This window comes from Tenebrio molitor, chromosome 5 (genome assembly GCF_963966145.1).
Source record: "Tenebrio molitor chromosome 5, icTenMoli1.1, whole genome shotgun sequence".
Lineage (NCBI taxonomy): Eukaryota > Metazoa > Arthropoda > Insecta > Coleoptera > Tenebrionidae > Tenebrio > Tenebrio molitor.
The window spans coordinates 11,944,754-11,968,354 of record NC_091050.1 but is presented as its reverse complement, the minus strand read 5'-3'; the positions used below and the strand labels follow the sequence as shown (position 1 = coordinate 11,968,354).

General features: G+C 37.9%; 2 protein-coding genes and 1 long non-coding RNA gene across 10 annotated transcripts; 2 read left to right on the top strand and 1 right to left on the bottom strand.

Moving 5' to 3' along the window:
• The first annotated feature begins 1,601 nt into the window (after nt 1–1,601).
• Nucleotides 1,602–6,538, top strand: LOC138131484 (serine protease inhibitor 88Ea-like). Of its 4 annotated transcripts, none has more exons than XM_069048528.1 (5): nt 1,602–1,851; nt 4,583–4,878; nt 4,929–5,358; nt 5,407–5,639; nt 5,695–6,084. In XM_069048528.1, exons 2-5 carry the CDS (start codon nt 4,588–4,590, stop codon nt 5,980–5,982), a joined length of 1,242 nt encoding a protein of 413 aa, XP_068904629.1. In that variant the 5' UTR covers nt 1,602–1,851; nt 4,583–4,587; the 3' UTR covers nt 5,983–6,084. The 4 variants fall into 4 exon arrangements, with proteins under 4 accessions (XP_068904629.1, XP_068904627.1, XP_068904630.1 ...); XM_069048526.1 differs by having other exon boundaries at nt 1,603–1,781; XM_069048529.1 differs by lacking the exon at nt 5,695–6,084 and adding an exon at nt 6,123–6,538 and having other exon boundaries at nt 1,608–1,781.
• Nucleotides 6,414–8,585, bottom strand: LOC138131492 (uncharacterized). The gene is made up of 2 exons (XR_011159828.1): nt 7,953–8,585; nt 6,414–7,748 (listed from the first exon to the last, which is right to left on the bottom strand). It is a non-coding gene; the product is annotated as an uncharacterized lncRNA (long non-coding RNA).
• LOC138131486 (choline-phosphate cytidylyltransferase B-like) lies at nt 8,574–23,555 on the top strand. 5 transcript variants are annotated; one of them, XM_069048533.1, is made up of 4 exons: nt 8,574–9,055; nt 9,211–9,323; nt 14,936–15,161; nt 22,685–23,555. In XM_069048533.1, exons 1-4 carry the CDS (start codon nt 9,049–9,051, stop codon nt 23,476–23,478), a joined length of 1,140 nt encoding a protein of 379 aa, XP_068904634.1. In that variant the 5' UTR covers nt 8,574–9,048; the 3' UTR covers nt 23,479–23,555. The 5 variants fall into 5 exon arrangements, with proteins under 5 accessions (XP_068904634.1, XP_068904632.1, XP_068904636.1 ...); XM_069048531.1 differs by having other exon boundaries at nt 8,574–9,145; XM_069048535.1 differs by lacking the exons at nt 14,936–15,161; nt 22,685–23,555 and adding exons at nt 13,365–13,590; nt 13,722–14,489 and having other exon boundaries at nt 8,665–9,145.
• Nucleotides 23,556–23,601: the final 46 nt, after the last annotated feature.

The window sequence follows — 23,601 nt, the reverse complement described above, 5'->3', positions numbered from 1 at the left end:
TAGTTGTTTTGCTTGTGATTTTCTTCAGTTTTTCTATATTCTAATTAGTAGATACTATGGCGGACAAAAAATTTCGTCCACAACTGTCATTCCACTCACGTATGCTCTAAAGCAGCCTTTAGGAACGAATAACCTCACTTCACATGTTCTTATGAGTGACAGTAATAAATTTCAAACTGTAATTTGCAAACGTCAATCATAATGACAATAAAGGTCCAATTTTTACCCTTTTGAGGTGACGTCACGATTTTCTTCCTCGCTTTCTCTTTATTGAAACGACAGAAACAGAAAAAAAGAAAAAAAAAAGGCACGTTTATTTATTGATGGTCACTTTGAGGTTATTTTATTCTCCTGTCAATTTGACACTTTTTAATTTCTTTCCCTTATTACATTGAGAATCACCCTCAAATGTCACATGATTTATATTGACAAATCACAACTCCGAATTGTTTGAATAGCAACCAATCACAATTTAATTAAGCGGAAATTTTCCCTAGGGAAAATTTCCGATATAATTGACCTAGGGAAAATTCTCTTCCGAATATGCCTCGGGACAGATATATATCGCCAGAAATTTTTTCTTGCAGTCCAACACTCGTGTTTGTCGCTCAAAATTACCCTCGGGCTAGCGCCCTCGTGTAATTTTCTTGCTACAAACACTCGTATGTCAGGACTGCTCGAAAAAATTTCCGGCAATATATCTGTCCCTTGGTATATTATATATGATTACAAACCTAACCTTTCGAAGCAGTTGTCAACAAATTTGGAACATTATAGTTATTTATGATCAATTCAAATTTGTTTCTGATCCTAGCTCAAACACAGGTAATGTTACTAGATAATGACGTCATCGCAAAAGGATAAAAATTGGACTATACACCCAATTTTTGTGAAATGACAAGAAATGGGGGGACGAAAAATTTTGGCGCAACAGTACTTAAAAGCCTGTGACTTACATAACCTCTCTTTTTCTATTTGATACAGAGCGGCAAAATGCATGACCAAATCAAAAGAAAATTGGAAAGTATTCAGACATTTTACTATGGGAATCAGAACGGATATGACATTTTATTTATTAAAAAAAAATGATTTCATTTTCTTTGTATTTGTATTTACGTACTTTGCTTTTCTTATGTTTGTTTGTTTATACACTGCAGCCGTGTTCTTCGAACAAAGCTTGTCGTTGTAATTGTTATTGTTTCCTATTCTTTAATAACTGACCTAAAACCACAAACGTGTCAAACATTTTTTAAAACAGTGTAATTTGTGAAAAGCCATTAATGTTCAATGAAATTGGAAAACCCCGCTCCCGCTCCTTCTTTAAAAAAAACTTCTACAGAATGAAACTAAAGAAGTTAATTCATTCCAAACTTGATCAATGAGTGCAGCCTTCCATTGAGTTTATCAGCGAATGACCTTCCAGTCGAAAATTGATCTTGTCACTCGAATTAAGAAAAACCCACTGATAAGCACAGTTCTGGGAAGAACGCATTTGCGCTGATAAACCACCAATTTAAATAAACGTTAGTGACCCAAAACCCATCAAATTTACATAAACAACAATGATCGATTAGTAATCTAGAAGTTTATACGTCTGTAGTACGGACAAACAGTTTCAAAGGATCGGTATTCCAACAACGTTTTGTTGTGATTCATCATCGGTATCAATATAAACCTGTTCAGGTTTGCTCGTTGTCAGTCCACGATCACGCTCTGTGGTGTTGAGTGCGTGCAGGAGCTTCCAACAAGTGTCAAGTGGATTTGCAAACATCAATTAACAAGTAAGGCAAAACACAACGTTGACAATTAGAGTGGTGTTGATGTTGTCAACGTAGATCGTCGTTAAAACAGGTGGGGTTGACAAATTGTTGGCATTAACGAATGGGGACGAACAATTGTGCACAAATTACAAGTGCAAATTGTTCGGAAGGACGTGGCATGTGTTTCGAAATTAAGTAGTGTACAAGAGGGAATTTTTGTGTGAGGCTGTCATGACCCAAAGTCGTGTCGCTGCTTTGTTCGTACTTGACAGTGAACAAGCAACGACAAACGTGACCTACTAGGTCAAAATTATCTTGTCATGAAAAGGATCACACAGTTTAAGTAATTTTGCAGTTCCGGTTGTATTTCCGATTATCAGTATCCTGTTTGGGGAAAATAGTACCAGAATTGTACAGTGTGTTAACAATTTTTTGGAAATTTTTTATATGTATATCTTTCTATTAACTGTGACTAATTTGTTAAGCGTAAGTGTGAATATGAGCGCGCCATCAACTCTTATTGTTATCCAAATCTGTCTCGTTTATTACCAAAGTTAAATTCAAATTTGTTTAAGTCACTGTGAAGGCTCTCGGTGTTTATTTTGTCCCAATTGCCTTGGGAAGATTTTTATTCTCTCTGAATATTCAACAGCAAAATATGTCATCTATGATGACAGAAAACATTTTCTTTGTCTGGCAAATGTGATGTGAATCGATATAACGAGAGTTTAAAAAAATGTGTGGTCGACCAGTGGTTTTCTCTTTTTTACAAACGTAGGTCACTTTTTAGTTGGTTTATTTTGACAGATCTTTCAGATATAGAATCTCTCATTTTATTGTAAATAAAATGATTAAAATAAAAACCATCATGTACAGTTCGAGATACGGAATTTCGAGCATCACTGTCAATATACTGTAAAATAGGCTTTACATTATTAATCTCAATGACTGACGTGGACAGAAAATAAATTTCAAAATTTGACTTTTGAATGTCACGTTGACAATAAAGAGTGACTTACATCGCAATTTTTTGAAGTGACAGAAAAATGATGCCCGAAATTCCGTGTCCCGAACTGTACTGTCGTCAATGTCATTTCAAAATTTGGTTAGATTGTCACACATTAGAAAAATTTCCCTGACTGATTATGCCCACGTCAACAAAATGTCAAAAAATGTATTAATCAATGTCGATTAATGTCATACAACATGATGATAGGTTATGATATTTACGACCGTTTTACAATGGAGCATTTTCCATTGGGTCAAAACATGATTTTGACGACCAACTTCCGTTAGTTAGTTCTAAAAAGAACTGTTTTTTGACAAAGTAAATAATTCACACCACTGAACAAACGACGTTTGACATCTATGGTTTGACACTTGATGAAGCTACGCTCTACGGAAACAAAAGCAACCATTTTTTGAGTGCTCTTTATCGTTGTGGAAATTTTGAACAATACAACAGGAAAATATAATAACAATGAAGAAATACAAGCTTTGTCAGATAGTTTTTTTTATTATCAAACGAAGAAAGGGAAGTACAATAATAATAATTCATTTAATAAAAGAAGAAAAGAGAAAAAAGTAATGAAAGAAAGAGTATATGGGGAGTAGAACAAGCAGTTGTCAAGTCTACAGTGGAAGAAGACAAAAGAAAGCAAAAGCAGCAAAGGGAAAGAGAGATTTTAAAATGAAGAATTGAAAGAGAATAGAAGTACATAAGAAACCAAGAAGACAGAGGAAAAAGAGAGAATTCAGATTTTATTTGTTAATTTTTGCCCAACTGGATTGTGTTGCACCCCACCAAATAACAATACCACTTTTGCAAAATATTAGCACATCCGTCCATCACTGCTTCGCTGCATCCCTGCAATCCGTTGCATCCGTTTTGTGGCTTATCGAAATGTCAGTAATTAATTCAAAAACAATCAAACCGTTTTGAATAACGAAACGAGCGTTTTCTATTTGGAGCATGACATAATTGATAAAGGATGCGGTCGAATTTACAAAATAATGCAAAACGCTGCAGGAACTTTCACAATTTGTTTCACTCATTCGCACCTACATCCCGAGCGATTTAAATAAAGAAAGTTCATCTTAAAAGTCAGTTTTTGAGGTCGCCGGATCGAACGGGACAATCCTGGTGTCGGTGATTTTTCCCTCTTGAATTGCCAAAGTTCGGCCGTATCGCAGCCACTATCGCAAATATTGTTTTAATAATATGCTGCAAAGGTCAAGGCCGGCACAGCAGCCTGACCTGGACTAGTTGTAAAGAGGACAGCGTTTTGGCCTTATAATCATTGTAGTCTCTGGGTCACGCAGCAGTGGCGGACGAATCTCACAAGATCGAGGCAAATCTGTGGCCCATTGTTGGCAAACAATGAAGTCACGCTCCTACGCCCAATTAACGTGTCGGTGCTCAAGACTGGATTTTCCACAAACGGTGAAAAATCAATTTCGATCTAGTTTTCATTCATGGATTCGTTCCGTTGAAGACGAATTGCCACAGAGTCGTGGATGTTGCTTTGTTTACATAATCAGGATCGTCTTGGGAATTTCCGACGTCGCGTCATGGAGCTGTGATCGTGTGGGTGCAGGTTTTTCCACCGAAGCCCGACGTGCGCCGTCGTGGTAGCAATTACTTGAGCAAACCGTTGGCACGTCGAGACCCCGCTGCCTACGTCACTGGTAATTCAGAGATGATTTGAGAAAGTGTTTTATTGTAGGTCATGCACGAACTTTCTCTGTTGTCCGAACACGTCAGTGCGTCAGTGGAGTCGGCCGCGTCCGCGCGTTCTTCCTCCAGTACTGTTTTGTTGCAGCAATCATGAAGATAACCTTTGTATTCCTGGTGGTGGCGTTTTTGCGCGGCTCCGACCAGCAGTGTCTGTCCGCCAACGACAACAAACCCGCGGACCCGTCTTCCAGACTGGGCCTGTACACGGGCCAGCAGGAGTTCTCCTTGGCCCTCCTGCAGGCCATCAACCAGCTGACGCCCCACGAGAACCTCTTCTTCTCGCCCTACTCCACCTACCACGCCCTCATCATCGCCTACTTCCTGGCCGGGGGGCAGACCGAGGGCTACCTGAAGAAGATGCTGAGGCTCGGGGAGGCGCAGGTGAGCCGGCGGAACTTGCTTCCCGACAGAGAGTAACGCAGGACTTGCAGACCAAACCCGACGTCTACAACGCCTACAAGCTGGACAAGCTGCAGACCGGCAGGGCGGCCGTCAACAACTCCTACGAGTTCACCAATGCGAACAAGATCTACGTCGCGGACCAGATCGACGTGAGGTCCTGCATCGGGCGATTGTTCGCCGAGGAGTTGGCGAAAGTTGCCTTCAAGAACGACCCCCAAGCGGCGAGACTCATGATCAATAAGTGGGTCGAGAACCACACGCACGACATGATCAAAGATTTGCTACCACCGGGGAGCGTGGACCAGAGTACCACCCTCGTTTTGGTCAACGCGGCGTACTTCAAGGGCAAGTGGGACAACAAGTTCAACCCCAACGAGACCAAACCGGAGATCTTCTACGTCAGTCCGTCCAAGCAGATCATGGTGGACATGATGCACGTCGAGGCCACCTTCAATCACGGTTGGTACGACTCTCTGCTGCTGACCCCGGTACTAAACTCTTTTGTAGATGTGTCCGAGAGCCTGGAAGCCCACATCTTGGAGATGCCCTACAAGGGCGACCAAATCAGCATGTACGTTCTTCTACCCCCGTTCACCAAAGAAGATGCTATCGACAACACCCTCAAGAAGCTGACCGCAGAGAAGTTTAGAAGCATCGTCGACAGCAGCAATCTCATTCCAAAGACGGTTCAAGTCTCCTTCCCCAAGTTCTCGCTCGAACACACCATCGAGTTAGTACCGGTGAGTTAACAACTCCGTAGAAAACTCCTCGCTTCACACTTTAACTTGCTGGTAGATTCTTGAGTCGTTGGGTGTTGGTAATCTCTTCCAATCTGACGCTGATTTCTCACAACTCTCTAGACACAAAGTTTCTGTGGGTGAAGGGATTCACAAAGCAAGAATTGTTATTGATGAAGAAGGGGCCCACGCGGCTGCCGTCACCTCTCTCTTGTCTTGGCGCATAATGGACGACGACGATGACAGTCCCGTCGAGTTTAAATGCAACAAACCTTTTCTCTTCTTCATTTACAATAAAATGACGCGCACCATCCTCTTTTCAGGGATCTTCAAGAAGCCGAAGTAGTTGTACTGTTTGCACTTCCTTTACTAATTTCCTGAGTAGCTTAATCGCTTAGTTTGTGTACTTCTAATGTAAATACTCTTGCAAATAAAGATCTGGTAGTTCCGCACGGCTTTATAAATCCCTGTGCGCTCCTTTTTCAGGTGTTGGAAAAAATGGGAGTCGGCGATCTCTTCCAGGAGACATCGGACTTCTCCACTCTGTCCGAAACGCTAAAAGGACCTTTGGGAAGTGCTTTGCACAAGGCCAGGATCGAGGTCAACGAAGAGGGAACTAAGGCTGCTGCGGCGACTGTTTTGTTCAGTTTTAGGTCCAGCCGACCCGCTGAACCAGCACAGTTCCATTGCAATCATCCTTTCATTTATGTTCTTTACGATAAAGTCGAGAAAGCCGTTCTCTTTACTGGAGTGTTCAGAAGGCCTCATTAAGAGATGTTGTTTTTATTTTGTTTTGTGATTGTTATTATTTATTAGAAGGCACTGCTTTTTTATCGATTATTATTGTAAGATCACGTTAAGATTTAACTCCTAGTATTATTAATAAAATATTTTTTTATCGATCACTGTGAATATATTCGTCGTTCAAATTATGTACTCTGGTATATAAATATAAACGTGGTCACTTTATTTATCTACCGATGCAAGTATAAATGACGATGTTAACGATGAATAGTTATGAAAATGTAATTACATATTATAAACACTGTATTTACGTGCGACTGAATTAGCATAAAAAGTTCTCATTAAAATTGTAAATTATAGATAAATGATTGTTAAATGTCGGTGCATAGTATCTTAGTATTGTTTTGTGCAATACACGTTCCACTGACACAGTTTCTAATATGAAAATTAATTTAGCAGCCCAATTTGAAGAAGTAAATATGGAGCAAGGACCATAGATATAGAAGGACTATGCACTGATTGTAGGTTATGTTTGAATTTTTCAAGTCGTTTTCCAAGGATTTAAAGGTTACGTTAGTGTTTTTCACATTTCACAAGAAAACTTAGCAAAAAAAAGGATTTAGATGTCATTCTAGTCAAACAAAAGAATTTCAAATTTTTTATACAGACAAAGTGAAAGTGTTTTCGCCGAAATTACTCTTTTAAAGAAAATTTTAAAAAGATGTTTGTTCATTATTTGTACCTTCGAAGCTATCGAGGTAGGTAGGTAGAGCACAAAAGTCTTCGTCAAACTAAAGTGGCCCCAGCTGACACCAATAAAAAGATGGAGATATTCGCGTATTTGTTTATTTTACTCATTTATTTATTAATCAACATTTAAATTCATCCGTCAACAAATGGAATTTCACTCTGACGACTGCTCAAGTCGAAGGTTCATGGAAATAATTTATTAAACACTCTCATTTGTTTACAAGTTTTGTTTGGACCAAACTCTACCAAAACACATTCTTTTCTAGTTAAATAAAAGTGAAGTGTATCCAGTAGTTTCATTTAAAAAACTCTCCCAGCCTTGCGGTCTCTTGAAGAACCTGAATTACACAACGCTGGAAGGGAACAACGGATCAGCTATATGTTTTATTTGTTTTTTCGAAAAAACCTCCGAAGAGAAGACACGAAAATCCAAAACTTTTATCCTAGAATTGTGCTAATTTATCTTCGAACCAATATTGTATCACCTGTTGACACTTGAACACAAAAATAGAAAACATCTTATCTTCCATCGCCACATCTTATTGCTGAGCACGTACAATAAGTTCATATCAAAATGTGTCAACACAAAAAGCATTTTTTTTAAGTTTTATCATGTAACTGAAAAATAAATAATATTATTAGTTCATTGTTGTATTTTTTTAAATGCAATCGTGCAGCTTTAATGTCGCATTGTTTCTTAAACATTTGATCCCATAAAAAACGCATTTGTTAAATAAAACGTAAAAAACAGTAGACAGAAAAAGGCACAATGCAGTGCAACTTCGAATACGTTGAATCGTTTAAATCTGCTGTTATACTTACTTAGAAATTCAAGGTAGCTATTAGGTAGGTATTTATTTTCTTCATAGCTTTAAGTAGCCGCTTTCGATTGATTACATTTTTAGAAAACTGCAAAAATCTGTATACAAATCCCATATTTTACAATTCTCGTGTCTCATTGAAGGATTATCGAATTAATTTCGTAAGATATCTTATCTAATTAGAGTATTATTAGTATTAATTACAGTTCACACGAATTGAGGAAAAAGTTCAATAGATATGTGAACTCTAATAGGCAGTGAATCACTTGAAACTTGCCAACAGATAAGGTATTTTCAATAATCAGTGCATTTCTAGATTAATTATGAATGCGTTTCGTGCAATGTGCAATAAATAAAGCGTGATTAATCATTATTTTGATTCTGAAAACTTCTCGAAACGAACGCACGAGAGCGCTGTCCGCAATACTGAAATGTATTGTGGGTTGTCTAGACTTCGCAGCGGTGGAAATAGTAAGAAAATGAAAAACTTGGCTTGATGGATGTCTTCCAATTAATTACTCATCGTTCGTCACGACATAATTTAACGAGCGCAAAGTTGTTCCCTCTTCGCCCATTATTCACGACAACAATACCGGATCGAATAGTGAACCGGATCATACGATTCTACGTCATCGGTCACGTGAGACGTGGCGCCTTAATGCGGATCGACGCGTCCGAATTCGAAAAATCAATAGAAGAAATAAATAAAAGGAAAACGGACGGGACAGGGACGCCTCAAAGTCGAAAATCGTGCGATTTATTTATGGGAGGGCACGTGTGCGCCTGAAACGAAATTAGTGTTATCAGCCTTGCCGCTGATTCGTGTCGGGTTGGACTCACCGTTCGAATCCGTACTTAAATAAGTTGGCGGAGCGCTCCTAGAGCTTATTCCGGAGTGGTACTTGCGGAAGAGACGGGCCAGTTAGTCGTCGACGAAAGTACCGTTGTGACAAGACCGACGTGCATCCAGTGACCTCCACAGTGATGGTGTTTTGTCAATAATTTTTGACGTTTGCCAAATTTCGCTACGTGTCAAACAATTTTACACCGCCGATTTTACATTTCCGATTTTGATTTAGTTTTTTGTGCACAGTTCGATGTTGGGTAAGGATCGATTAGTCCCCTGAGCACCCCGTGTGCCTGTCTGTGTCCGAAAGTGGTGCATGTGTGTGATGCATTTTCCCGTGTGTGCACGTAATGTCATCAGATTGTCATTCGAGAAGGCGGGGCTCCGAAATACAGGTTATGTCTCGTTGCAGATTTACATGAATCGTCGATTAACCAAAATTTAACCACCATGTCGAGGAAGAGGACCAGGAGTAGGTCGGAGGACAACGTCACCTCCAACAACTACGTCCACAATTTGACGAACGTAAGTGGGCACTTTCGTTTTGTAGGTTAGGTGCGCTCTGTTTCGCCCCAGAGACGCCTAGGTCTATTAATACGCGCTTGACAAATTCTAATCATTTCACTCGCATGATCATTGGCCTAGGCTTATGCGTTAGGTAATGTAATCGCCACTATCTCGACCTTCGATAATTTGATAATCGCAAGGGGCTCGCACAAATCGAGAAACGTCCGGGGGAGTGTCCTTATCTCACAGATAAACTCAATTTCGTAGTGTTTTTGTAACAAAACTTGATAATCTCAGCTTAAAATCAAAGTAGGTAACATAAACAACTTGTATTTTTATTTTTTTTGGGAATTAAACCACAATTACCAAATTTACAAGCCACAAATTTGTTGCAAAGAGCGCCCCATTAATTATTAGTGTACTCTGTACAGCAGGTCCAATAAAAAAATTTATTACATTTATTCTGCTGCATTATCTATATTAATAAAATAGCGCCCAGTTTGCGATTATTAATCATAACAGGAAGTTAGATAATAAAATCCAGTGAGCATGTAAAACGAGTAAATATTTTACTTCGAAGTGAAAAAATGCGATCAAACATATTTGTGTAAAAAGCGACTGTAATTCGACCTTGTCTCGCTTACGCATTATGCAACACCCTTCGTTTTTTCCCAAGAGGTGCATAATTTTTACCATTTGTACTAGAACCAGGAGGAATGTTGTCCAGACGTGTCAATATACTCCAATATTAATTCTGCTTAATGACATTCCAAATTAACCGCTGAGCTAATTCAGCATTGTCACGAATGCAAAAGATATTTATTTAACATTTTACACAAACTCGCTTCTACTTAATTGCAAAGTTGTTCGTGCAGTTGCATTACTTGACACATTTTTTTTATGGTGTCACCGTTTAATTTCTTCTCCACCATTGACACTCGCTATGATTCAATGCACACACATCATCGCTTTATCTGTTGTGTACGATCAGTTTTTAAAAATAATTCCATGTATAATACCTATGTTTGCATTGTTAGTTTTGTTGCCGAAAATACCCAGCAATAAATAACCATATTTCGTGGTAGTAATTGCCGGTAGATCGTGCAAAAATTTTCGCTGCCAACTGACTCTCTTCACGTAGAAAACAACAAACAATTCGAGCATTTCAAAATTTAGGATTTGACCACTTTTGTTATCGATTCGTGATTCACGCCATAAAAATTCGACCGTATCGATCTGGTGTTTTCTTTTTCTGTGGACTCTCTAGACGGATAAAAAGTAAGAGTAGTTGTTGACAAGGCGACAGTAATTGACGAATTTTGAATTATTCTCCGAATGTATATTTTTCTTGCGGTTTGATTGCGTTTTTCCGGTTGCGTCAATGCAAATCCGGAGCTCAGTTGGAGAAAAACGTTGGAATCGTTTCCAGATAACGATCGACCATTCAGTATTAGGGAAATCCGGCGGAATCCAGATTGGATGTTGTTCCACTGATAAAACGGTCCTTGTTGACGTTAAATTTTGTTTTGTCGCAGTAAAGGCCCATACACAATGGCGTTAACGTTACGTCGATGTTAAAACGTTAATGTTAACGTTAGATCTAGAAGTTCAAAATTACATGTATTTCATTGTGGACCGTTCACAATGACGTTATGATGAAAATTAATGTTGCATGATATTGTTAGGGTGAACGTTAGTTCTAGAAATGTTCTGGATTCTTAACGTTACATTCTAACATTAGCCAACGGAAATAATTTATAAAAAGTACTGAAATACATGTACTTAGATCTAACGTTAACATTAACGTTTTAACATTGACGTAACGTTAACGCCATTGTAAGAGGGCTGTTAATGCAGTGTTTACAGCGACTAATTGAAAATGATAAGTTGTCACACCACCCTCCTGTCGATCGATCGATTGTTTTTCTTTGCACAATTTGTTGTCATTTCATGACACATTATTGCGTTCGTTAAACCGTCAAACACATGTAGTAGAACCGACAAGGTTATTTTTTATTAGGAACTCCGGTAATTAGTGTTTGCATGTTTGACACATAAAATAATAATTGGACGGAAAAATTGGACTTTCCGACCTTTGCGAATTCTAGTGTAGGGCACTTCCTCTTGTCAACTCATTCTACAATTGTCTTCCAACCACAAAAACTGGTCTTTATTGAATGCAGAGGTCAGAAACGAGGTCACAGTTTGAAATTTTGGCGATCGATGCCTCCCACAAAAAGAAGTATCTTAGCTTGATTTGAAAAGCGACTCGTCGGAAGTTCTTGGCGTCGTGAAATTGGAGATTTTCATTCGATAATTGTGTCATTACCGATACGAATTAGCGCCGATTAGAGTGACTAATTACAAGTTCTGACAGCAAGTAACACAAATGCGCCTTCTGGCATAGTTTAGAAAGTACCATTCGAGTTACTTCCCGCATTTAGCGCAACGTCGCGGACCCCTTTCGAATAAACTTGGTCAGTGGAGACGATGACTCCGAGATTTATTGGATCTAGGAGAAAATTCGCAGATCGGTGCAGCTACACCTCCAGAGTGTAAATAATTGTCAGTTGGGCGTTTTGTAATCGCCCGGAAAACGACACAATTCAACGCTTCCAAGACCAGAGAGCATGACTTGCGTTGAACGTGGTTTCTAGAATAATTCCGAAGAAAGCGTGGATTCCGCCATCGGACAGGCAGAGCGGAATTTTGACTGGCAGGTTATGACGCAAAAACTTATCACGTAACGATCGTCTACCGGATCTGGAATTTTTTTTTTTGTTCCCAATAGCTGAACAATTTCCATAGTAAATTTTTAGGTTTTTTTTTAATTTCTAGACGACTTTGTGAACTGTAACCGTGATCATGACATTGAATAAATTCCAACTTGCAGTCTCCAACGCTTTACAAAATAGAAAAGAAAAAAACATACGATTTATTTGTGGGATTTGTGAATTTTCCAAATAAACAAAAGAGTTAAAATTGCTTTAACATTTATTGCAAAAGCAAAATACCAGTGGCCGAATTGATCACAAAAGTTTTGTTTGTGTAGTGATTAAAGGAAAAATTAAGAAATTTGACATCTCCCAATGCGTTTTGTTCTGTCATGTAATAAAATTTGTAATCGAGGCAGCCTTGGAAATGTCGGTAATTGTCAAATGAATGAAAAAAAAATTGACGGAGATGATAATTTTTAAACAAGGTTTTGTTATTAAAAATGTGGAAAATACTTGAAGGAGATTTAATTTATTAAACTGTAGCAATACTTACAACCAGAAAAGACACGAAAACCAGAAACTAAGGTTAGGTTTAGAAAGGTGACGTTTCATGTAGGCTGTGGTTCAAGTAACAACTAAATGCCTTACAAGAATGTGACGAAAAACTAAAATTAACGTCAAAAATTAAGTTTTAAAGGGTATACGTGTTGCAAACGTGGAATGTATCAAGTTTTTTGTAACTAAAATCAATTGTAGTCTTCAAGTGGCGTAATTTTAGGTAAAAAACAATAATCAAGTTTGATACGGTTTCATCTCCAAAGCTGGCTTGATTGTTTTAGATCACACGATATTGTCAAACTATTCATCTTAGAGATTATCATTTATTGATCTTATCGTATGTGTTAAGTAGCAATAGTGTCACGCCACATTATTTTTTCAACAGTACCCGAGTATTATCGGTGCTGAATTTAATTATTTTTGATGTTCTCGGATAAAAATTTGTTGTTGATACGGATCCTTTTCAGGAAATGGCGGCGCAGTTAATTTCTTGTAAAGAACTGAAAGAATCGCGTCGATTTATGTCGGGGAAAGTTGCTAGCGACGGTTGTTTTGTCCGTCCTTTGTCGCGATCATTGAATAATTCAGCGATCGATTAACCGATAGTGTTCTTATTGCAATGAGTTGGTAAAAAAGACCAAACTGTAAGTATACTTGTAGGTACTGGCACTCGACAGCTTTCCCCTTAGTCACAGTATAGTTTAATAATTTCTGCGTACCGCCCAGACTAGCACGTAATGATTGAAGGACATAGTTGATTGGACCGTGTTAATTTGCATTGTAGGCTTACTGCTCAGCCGCCCCCTTTAGCGAGGAAGCCGGACCGACAAAAATTCGCGAAGAATGCGATTACTCTGTAAAAATAACCCTCGAAATGGCAAGGAGCGGCAAAGCCCCACGTCCCGTAAGAGTGTACGCCGACGGTGCGTTCGACCTCTTCCACCAAGGCCACGCCAAAGTCCTCATGCAAGCCAAGGCGGCCTTTCCTAACGTCTACTTGATCGTAGGAGGTAGATATTTGAGAAGACCGGACGAGGCGACGTTCGAAAAAGGCGCCGAAGAAAGCGGATTGCCATTTTCGAACGTGGACTCGGCGCGGTCCAGCAAGGTCTTCCAGTATGTGATTTTTGTTGTTCTGTAGTGTCCAATGACAAAATGGTCCACGAAATGAAAGGCCGCACCGTCATGGACGAAGAAGAGAGATATAACGGGGTGAGACACTGCCGATACGTGGACGAGGTGTTGCGGGATGCCCCGTGGGAGTACACCGACGAGTTCTTAGAGACGCACAAAATTGATTTCGTCGCGCACGACGACATCCCCTACGAATCGGAGAACACCGAGGACACGTACGGGGAGTTGAAAAAGAGAGGGATGTTTTTGACGACGCAGCGGACGGAAGGGGTGTCCACGTCCGACATAGTCGCGCGAATAGTCAGAGATTACGACATCTACGTCAGGAGGAACTTGGCCAGAGGCTACTCGGCCAAAGAACTGAACGTCTCTTACATCAAAGAGAAGACGTTGAGGTTCCAAAACAAGATGGACGAGCTGAAGGACAAAGGGAGAAAGGTGATGGACACGATCGGCGAGCGGAGAGACGACATCCTCATGAAGTGGAAAGACGAGTCGCGGGAAGTCATCGACAGCTTCTTGGAGTACTTCTTCAAGCGGCCGATGCGGATCTGGCAGGAGTCGAAGGGGAAGCTCTTGAAGGCGCTGACTCCTCCGGGGACGCCCGACTCTGGGACTGACGACGAAGAAGATTTTAGTCCGCCCAAGAAACTAAAACGCTTAGTTTGATCGAGCGTTCGGTGCTAGTGTTGTACTCGATTTGTATGTTTTTATATATTGTACGATTAAGTTGTACTTAATGTTGCTAGAATTATAATAAATGTTAACGAAAGAAGTAGTTGAGTGAGTACGCAAGACGTCCCATTAGCAGGAGTCGGTGGCATGATCGCCGGTTCAATTGCTTAATTTGATGGAGGCTATAAATACGGTGATCCATCAGCGGTCGGTGTCCAGTTTTTCCATCGCCCGATCCGCACTCCAGACCCTCCACGATGCCGAGGAAGTACGCGATCGTGCCGGCGACCAGAAAGGTTGAAAAAATAACATACTACTCCCCAACTATTCTTAGATGTTTACTGTGCCGCTAATCACACTCCGGTCTTGTGAACCGTGTCGTACGACGGCGATAACTGGAAATACTCTATCGCACTATGTATTTATAATTCCGAGTGATCAGCATGGAAGGTTTCAGATTGTGTTTAATACGATAACCGGAGCGACGCACGACAGTCCGAAGTGACGTGATGATTTGACTAATTTTTGGTTTTTGTCTCTTTGCAGTCGATTTGTCGACCGGCGCCGTTCAGCGATGAGGCGGAAGCAATTCGGATAAGAGAGTTGTGCGACTACTCCCAAAAGATAACCTACGAAATGGCCTACAGCGGCAAAGCACCACGTCCGGTCAGAGTCTATGCCGATGGAATTTACGACCTCTTCCATCAAGGACACGCCCGACAACTGCTGCAAGCCAAAAATGTGTTTCCTAACGTCTACCTCATAGTCGGAGGTAACTATCACGGCACCCTTGTGTTGTTTCATCTGTTCTTTTAAAACCAACTTTTAGACGACAAGGGGAAGGTTTGAAAGCTAAGAGCTTTCAGCGGTCGTTCTGTTGGTGAAAATGAAAACTTTTAAGATCGTCACGGTTGAATGGGGTGGGTACTGAATGTAGCTCACCTAAAAATAGTAGTGGCAAAGTTTGTTTGGTAAATTTTATGTTTTTTCTTGTTGACGATTAAAAGCCCGGTTGGTCTCCTCAATGAACTGGTTGCTTTTGAAATGTTTAAAATTATTTGATCTTTTGGCTTCTCACAGGTTATCAAATTGAACTTTAACTCGAGAATGAATTAGTGATCAATGTTTTGAATAAAATCAGATGTTGTTATCAATCCCGAGAAATATTGTTTGACTAGACAATATTTTTAGAAAAAACGAAGATTACTCAATCGTTACAATAATTAAGAGAGTGACAGACAGTTATGCCAACTCTTAATTGTCGTAAACCTTTTTTTACTAAAGAAAGAAAAATGTCAGTACAATTATTTTTTAAATAAGCGTTAACAACCATAATTTAAAAACTGCCTACATCATCTACTTTAAATGTGTAACTGTAGTTGTTGTTCGTCTTTATAACAGTATAAAATTAGGTGAATCGACATTGAGCAAGAACTATAAAATTAAACAATAATAAACATAAATAAAATATTTACTTTTTTTGTTGTCCGTATCTAAATTATAAATGTGGTAACAAATTCAATAATTTTTTGAATCCTGGTCTGACTGAGAAAGTTACGTTGTCGTAGTTCCGTAAATGCTTGACAAAAAGTGTCAAGGTTTCTTGAAAATATACCCGACAAGAAAAATAATAAAAATATTACTGTGACACGTTGCTTCACTTAAACCCGCATGTGACCAAGTCTAGATTAAAACCTTCACTTTCGTCAATTACAACGTAAACAAAGCAACAGATTTAGAACGTCCAAGCCGAAATCGAGTTAACTGAATCCAATGGTATGTTGTAATTCGTACAGCTAACATTTGTTGTATGTGGGTTATCCAAAATCTAAATTTGAAAATTGAAAATTAACTCTGCTGTCTACCACCTGCAAGTAAAAACACTGGGTAGTATTTTATGTTAACATAAGGGGACATAAAACTGTTAGTTCACTTTATTAGGCAAATTACGTAAATTACTTAAATATAAAATTACGAGCCAGCACTCTTAGCCAACGAAGTGTTGTATAAAATTATGGTTTTTATGACCAATTGTCGTTAAAATTGCAGTGCTTACTAAAGATTTCCAAGTTCTAGTTAAGAACAAAGATTCAGGAATTTTTCTGATGGGTTTACGCGTCGATTTAAGGGAATACATTTCTGAAAGAAAATTTTCAAATTTTGCCGATTCTAGATTTTCATACAGTCATGATAACTTTGACTAGTTGTAAAATCACGTAAGAAAATATTTGATTATGATTAGATTATACTTATATACCTATCTGTGCAAAAAGTTTCGCCCCCGCGACGAAAATCTTTATTCAATTCTTTACTCGTATCTTTATCGCAAAGCAAATTTTATTCCAATCAATTTTAAAATTTTGTGAATATAGGTACTTTTTTTGTATTATGTTCCCTCTACGGTCAAGTTCATTCGTCCTCAAATGTATCATAATAAGGAATCTGATCCTTCGGTAAAAAATTGCCTACCCCTGCTCTAAACTAACACAAAACTGTCAACTGTTAACTGACATTAGTATAGAATAAAATATAATTACCTGTTTACTCTTCAACATGGGTAATAAACATATGAACTTTTGCACTAATTGTAAACTAGTGACTAGAGATTTTCTTTTTATCGACACGACCTTCTGCTAATATAATAATAATCTTTGGATTATGTCAATTATTTTTAGCCTTTTTACCACAGATCCTCTGATAATCAATCTATCTCGATCGCTATAATCATCATCATCATCATGACTAGTAATCATATTAGATATGATTTCAATAAAAAATTATAATAACGTGATTTTAGTTTACATGTGGATATGGATAGCAGTCATAAATACCCTCGAGAGGTATGAATATATCCCGTTAAGTTAAGAGAGAGAGAGAAGGACGGCAACCAAAAATCATTTCCACTATTTTAATGACCCGATTTTTTCGTTAATTACTACTTAACATTTATTTCTGAGAAATACTGCGTTAAAATGTTTTAAAAGAATTTGTACACTTAGGAAAATTCACATGATTACCTCATAAGTAGTAGTTTAAAAAGTAATTTAATAATCTCAACGTGAATTTATCGCACGATGAACTGGCGTTTGTGAAAATCCAGGTTTTTGTTTATTTTGGGGAAAATGAATCCTAATCTCGAGATACCGGAATATAAAATGTTTTTAATTTTTTTCAAATTAAATTATTAATGTAGGGAAGAGTAATATGAAGAAAATGTATTTTACTAATTCATTTTAATTTACCTATACAAGTAGGTACATTAATAATTTTGCTTTAGTTTATTTATTTAAAAAAAAACATTTTGTCACCTCTTTTTACCAGATAAAATTTGACCACTTCATATTATGTACTACGACACTTAATTGATAAAAACAGTTTTTTTTTTATGGTGGTTCTGATGATGACGGCTTTACTGTCGAAACACGCGTAGCTTTGGAAAAAAGAGTGTTGTTCTATAATTGATTCAAAAAATTGAAATTCACGCATAGTTATCTGTGCCTGAAGTGGGTCATTTTCTGACGTGTATTTTTTTTTGCATTGTTAGTAAGATCTAAACCATAGAAACCATACAAAACAGTGTGTGAAATGCAATTTCACGCATACGACTATTTCTGTTTTTCATTTCACGCACTGTTTTTTATTAGTTACCTAGCAACATGGTCACTGCATTGAAACTTCAGAGTTCCTTCAAAAATTTGAATTTTTAATTTCAATTTTTTTAATCAATTATAGAAAAAATATTGTTTATATTTCATGCGCGAAGATGTTTTTGTGCATTCAAAGGCTTATACTGCCTCGACCTTCGTCTCGGCGTAAAAGACCTTTTCATGCACAAAAAACACTCTCTTCGCGCACTTAATATAAAAATAACTATTTTGTGTCGAGGAAAAATTAATTGTTCTGTTCTTACCAGAAAAAGACATTATTTTCTCTTCCGCTTATAGGAATCATTTTTTTAAGAATCAGTTTCTTTGCCTATAGTAATAACGGAAGAGCTTCGAATGTATCGATCATTTACGAGAAATAGCATACCACGTAATTTGTACCACTCGAGCCGTTGAGTAAATTAATTGTGAATACATAATTCAAAGCCGGAATGGTATTTGATTTGATTATTTTATACAAACGGATAACTTGTAAGAAGAATTCTAAATAAACGCATTTAACATGTTGGTATACATAGTTGTTGACGATTTTGATTGGTGGGTTTCCCGTACGTATAAAATAATTGCATTTTTCTGCAAATTCCACCACACAAAAGATTTGCGATTGGATACTTTTCAACATTTTAAAATTCCAATCAAAAAAGGTGTCAATTATAATTGTTCATTCATCTGTACGCTCTTCACACGACTGACCGAACCAATCTTTGCAACGTTGTTTCCGTTTCGTGAGCAGTTTCCGTTCTCCCACAGGAATTCTACGGAAGATTGGAAGTCTTTAAAGTACCCACCAAAGTACAATTTCCAAGAAATATAAAATCTTGCTATACTTGACAAAGTTTTCCTTTACAATAATAGTTCAATTCCTGGGACAGAAACGTTGACTGCTACCCAGTAAGTATCATTTAATGAACTAGTGCATTTGATATTATTTTTTTTATTATTAATTTGTTTCAATTTTAATTCAGGCAACACACGAAGGACATTTCAGTCCAAGATATTAAAATATATTTTTCTGCTTTGTGTCTTTAATGAATCTATTAAAATACAAACAACAGTGTTTTAATGAAGGCTATTAAGATACTGTTTTTGAAGACTTTTATTTTGTCATATTGCCAGTACACGCAATTTCTGTTAGTGGACTTTGAATATTCAACAAAATCAAACGTCAGTTGTCAAACAATAACAATCAGAACAGAAGTACCAACCCAAACATCATTGACAAAATGTCCCCCATGTGAAATGAAATTTCGTCCAAACAGAAATTTTCGTAAAACTAACAAAGCAAAGTAGAAAAAAACAGCATTACACTCGTTTTATAAGATGTTTTGTCGCAATTGCTATCTTAAACCAGCGCGTGCGACAATGTCCCGTCTTATAAAACTTGTATACTTAATAATATTTATTCCTTCTTTGTACTTGTCCACTAATTTAATTAAGAATCTAAAACACAAAAAATATTTTCAACTCTTTAAAAATTGTAACAAAATTACCGAGACTTGACTCTGAACGCTTTGCAACTTGCATTATGTAAGCTGGCAAATTGTCGAATAACAAAATCTTTTGTAATTTACTTCGTTGCATGACTTCTCGCAGCTGCAAAATCACATTGTATAACAATTTCCGCTTGGTACGTACATAATCATTGTGTAATAACCAGTAGGTATCTAAATAAAAAAATAAAATAAAAAGCCGATCAAGAGTGTTTTGTCACAAATTTTGTCTACAGTTGATTCATTTTCAATAAGTATACATTACTGTTAGGGATTTTTCTTTTTTTGTATTGCAATAAAAGTGTTTTATTATTTCTAATATTGAACATTTAAAGCCGGCGTTTTAAATTTGTCAAAAAATTTGACACTGTCAGATTATGATTACATATATTTATTTTTCACTTTACTAACGGGCCTTCAAATAAATTTATATTTAGAGCAACCTGTGGAAATTCAATTGTTTGCAACATTTTTCCAGCGTAGAAAATGACACAAGAAACGTCGGACATTTTAACGAAATAAAATTAGGTTAGAAAATATTTTTAATTTTTGTAGTGCATTCTCCCTATTCCCCCTCCACGGAATATGACAATATGAAATTGGGAAAAAGCTTACTATAATTTGTTTCAAAATCAAAAATCCACCAACACTGCATTCTACCTCGAAAATACAACCGACAACGTCGCCAACTTTTGTTTTTAGTGTGTTTGAAAGTGTCAGAAAAACGTGGGGTCATGAAATAAAACTGTTGACAGTCGTTTTGGTCGTAGTTCATCATGTTTTTTAAATTCTTCGAAGCACTTAATGAACGCTCGCTTTAATTTAGTGGTTAAAAGATTCCTTGTTTTTCGAGGCGTTTTTATAATTTGATATTTGTGACACACTGAAGGTCAAATTTTGGCGGAAGGTTGTGCCAACCCAGAAAAATGAAACTTATTCTAGGAATTTCTTTTTTTCTGCCAACATAATTCAACAGGTGGTGGATTTTTGATTTTGAAACAGATTATATGTAACCTGTGTAACTCCGGAAAATAATTGGTTACCTACAAAAATTACTTTACACTGTTAACAGAATTAGAATGTCGCCTACGCCTACTCTAAATATATATTTATTTGAAGGCCCGATATAATTGAATAACTCCTAGGATACGAAATACGTAAACATGTCCATAACAACCGGGGCATAATAAGAGGGCGTAATAAGAATAAGGGGGCGTAATGAATTCATAACGCCCTCATCAATTCATAATTGCATAACAAAAGAAAATTTGACAGTTATAAATAAAAAATTTGTTTTTGTTTCATGGGCCACCAAATGTTGTGTACACAAAAATGCCAATTCTTTGTCTTTTTTTTAAAAGAACACGTAGTGAAAAATAAAATCTTGTATGCACCACGGCGTCACCGAATGATTACGCCCATCGAACGATATCCATCTCTCGGGCTAAAGCCCTCGAGCTGGATTTATCGTTCTCCAGGCGTAATCATCGTTGTAACGCCCTTGGTGCATAAATAGCTATTGAAAAAAGTACGATTAACTAGCGATATCGTGGAGGCCACAGGCAGGGTTGTTAAAAGAAAATGCCTCACTTTAGAGACAAAACAAAGTGTCCACCGGTATTTTTTTTTTAAGTTGAATATGTAGTATTTTAAGGTTATATTTTGAAATGATTTATATTGGGTGACTACTCAAGGCACATGTTTGTAGACATAATCCAAAAATTTCGTACTTACCTTGTTTCCATCACTTTAGGAACACCACATAAAATTAACAATTTCGCACACAACACTTTTACGTCTTCCATGACACATCCGCTTATTGCTGTAGTCTCTAATAAACTAAAGTTTTGTCGTTTTGTGTAACCTTAATAAAAAAAGCCATCACAAAAAACGAAAATTTACGTAAAACCAACAACTTATTAAAAAAAAACAATGCACAGACATAAGCCGGATGGAGCGGGAGTATGACTCGGCAACAGTGGCGCCCCCAACGCTAGCCGAAATCGCCAATAAAAAACCTCTTAAAAATACACATTACGGGAATTATTATCTGAGACATTGCATTTACAATAGAAAAAAGTTGTATCCAATTACACCGCAAAATTTACTGAAATCACTAGATTTAGTAGTGTATATTGAAAATGGGTGAACTGTATTTCCCCTACGTTGTAGCTTGTACCTTATGAACTGTCACTACTGTCACTGTTGTAAATTTAATCTTAAGTGTCTTTCCTTTTGTCTTCAATTTTTATCAAAAAATTGTTTTTTAAACTAACCCATACTTAACGTAATAAATGGTTGATTCACCTGGACAAAAGTCATCCATCATAGAATCTTAACCGTTTCTCACCGACATGCGTTCGTCAATCTTTTCAAACCACTCTTGATCCAATTTTTATTTGGACACCCGGTATTTCTATTCGTACTGTGGACTGTGGTTTTACTCCTGCACAAGTAGTAAATAATTCCTCACCCATTCCTTTCATTAATTCCTTTCTGTGATTTATAATAATAATAATTTATTGTTATTAGATTTCCATCTAACAGCCTAGCCAATTACAGGATGGAGTCTATATTGAAGTTTACAAAAAGTAACTTTCGCACTTGACATTATACTCATATATTTCTGTTCACCGAAAGGTCGTAACAGTACTCCTAAGACACATGTCCATGCACATCACAAGGCGAACATAGGTCAAAGGCATGGACTTCTACACAGTCGTCCAATTAAGTGTAATTCATTGTTCATTATGATCCTTCAAACTGGTATATTTTCAAATGGTTACCTGTGACAACTTATCTCTATAATAATAAAAAAAGTAAATTTTGCACACATGCAGAGCTATAATTACTGGTGTCTGAATTATAATTATTATAACCTTCAAAGATAATACTACAGTTAATCAAGACAGTAATTTATAATACCCGCTTGATCTTATCGTTGCATTATATGCTGTGTGAATGGCGTTTTTAGAAAAAAATCAATTAAAAAAACGGATTTCTGGTATTTAGCAAGTCCAAGATGAACTAGTTTTTATAAATTTTATGTAAGAATACAGAGTGTATCAAAAGATGTTTAATTGAATGTTCTGTTACTTTAGGTCCTCGTTGCGATTTTTTCAATGTAATTTTTTCCGTAGTGTGCAACGACGACCTGACCCACAGTCAGAAAGGTCGCACAGTGATGAACGAGACGGAGCGCTACGAAGCGGTGAAGCACTGCCGCTACGTCGACGAGATCGTCCGGGACGCCCCCTGGGAGGTGGACGAGGCGTACGTCCTGAAACACAAAATCGATTTCATCGCACACGACGACCTCCCCTACGGCACCGACGACAGCAACGACATCTACGCCCCCTGGAAGGCCAGGGGGATGTTCGTGGCGACGGAGCGCACGGAAGGGGTGTCCACGTCGGATATAGTCGCGCGAATAGTCCGAGATTACGACATCTACGTCAGGAGAAACTTGGCCAGAGGCTACTCGGCCAAAGACCTGAACATATCCTACCTAAGCGAGAAGAAGATCAGGCTGCAGAACAAGATGCACGAGCTGAAGGACAAGGGGAGGAGGGTGATAGACACGATCGGCGAGCGGAAAGACGACATGATCGCCAAATGGGAAGAGAAGTCGAGGGAGTTCATCGAGAACTTCCTGCTCCTGTTCGGGCGGGAGCGGCTCACCAACATCTGGAACGAATCCAAAGGGAAAATAATGAACGCACTGAGTCCCCCGAGCTCGCCGCTCCCGCCGGCGTCGCCCTCGTCGAGTAACGGCGACTGCGACTTCGCCGAGGAGGGGATCCCCCCGAGGAAGAACGCGCGGTACGAATCTCCATCTCCTTCGTCGTCGTCAGCTAGGACCAACAAATACTACAACGAGGATTACAGTGACGAGGAGGATTGTTTACCGATGCAGAACGGTATAAAACAGTAATTTTTGTTGCCTGTTTTAACTTTTTATCGTGAAAATTTTGTGTACATGTACCACGGATTAAATTATTTTAATATTTATTTAAATTGTTAGATGCTGTTATTTATTGGTAGTAGTTGCGGGGAT

What these genes read in the sequence shown, in the direction of transcription:
- LOC138131486 (XM_069048531.1), top strand. Translation starts at nt 9,115, where the DNA reads ATGTGTGTGATGCATTTTCCCGTGTGTGCAC. An exon ending in GCATTTTCCCGTGTGTGCAC is followed by an intron (nt 9,146 to 9,210) that starts GTAATGTCATCA and finishes GTCTCGTTGCAG; the next exon opens with ATTTACATGAATCGTCGATT. An exon ending in ACGTCCACAATTTGACGAAC is followed by an intron (nt 9,324 to 14,935) that starts GTAAGTGGGCAC and finishes GTCTCTTTGCAG; the next exon opens with TCGATTTGTCGACCGGCGCC.
- LOC138131484 (XM_069048528.1), top strand. Translation starts at nt 4,588, where the DNA reads ATGAAGATAACCTTTGTATTCCTGGTGGTGGCGTTTTTGCGCGGCTCC. An exon ending in CGAGGCCACCTTCAATCACG is followed by an intron (nt 5,359 to 5,406) that starts GTTGGTACGACT and finishes ACTCTTTTGTAG; the next exon opens with ATGTGTCCGAGAGCCTGGAA. An exon ending in ACACCATCGAGTTAGTACCG is followed by an intron (nt 5,640 to 5,694) that starts GTGAGTTAACAA and finishes ACTTGCTGGTAG; the next exon opens with ATTCTTGAGTCGTTGGGTGT.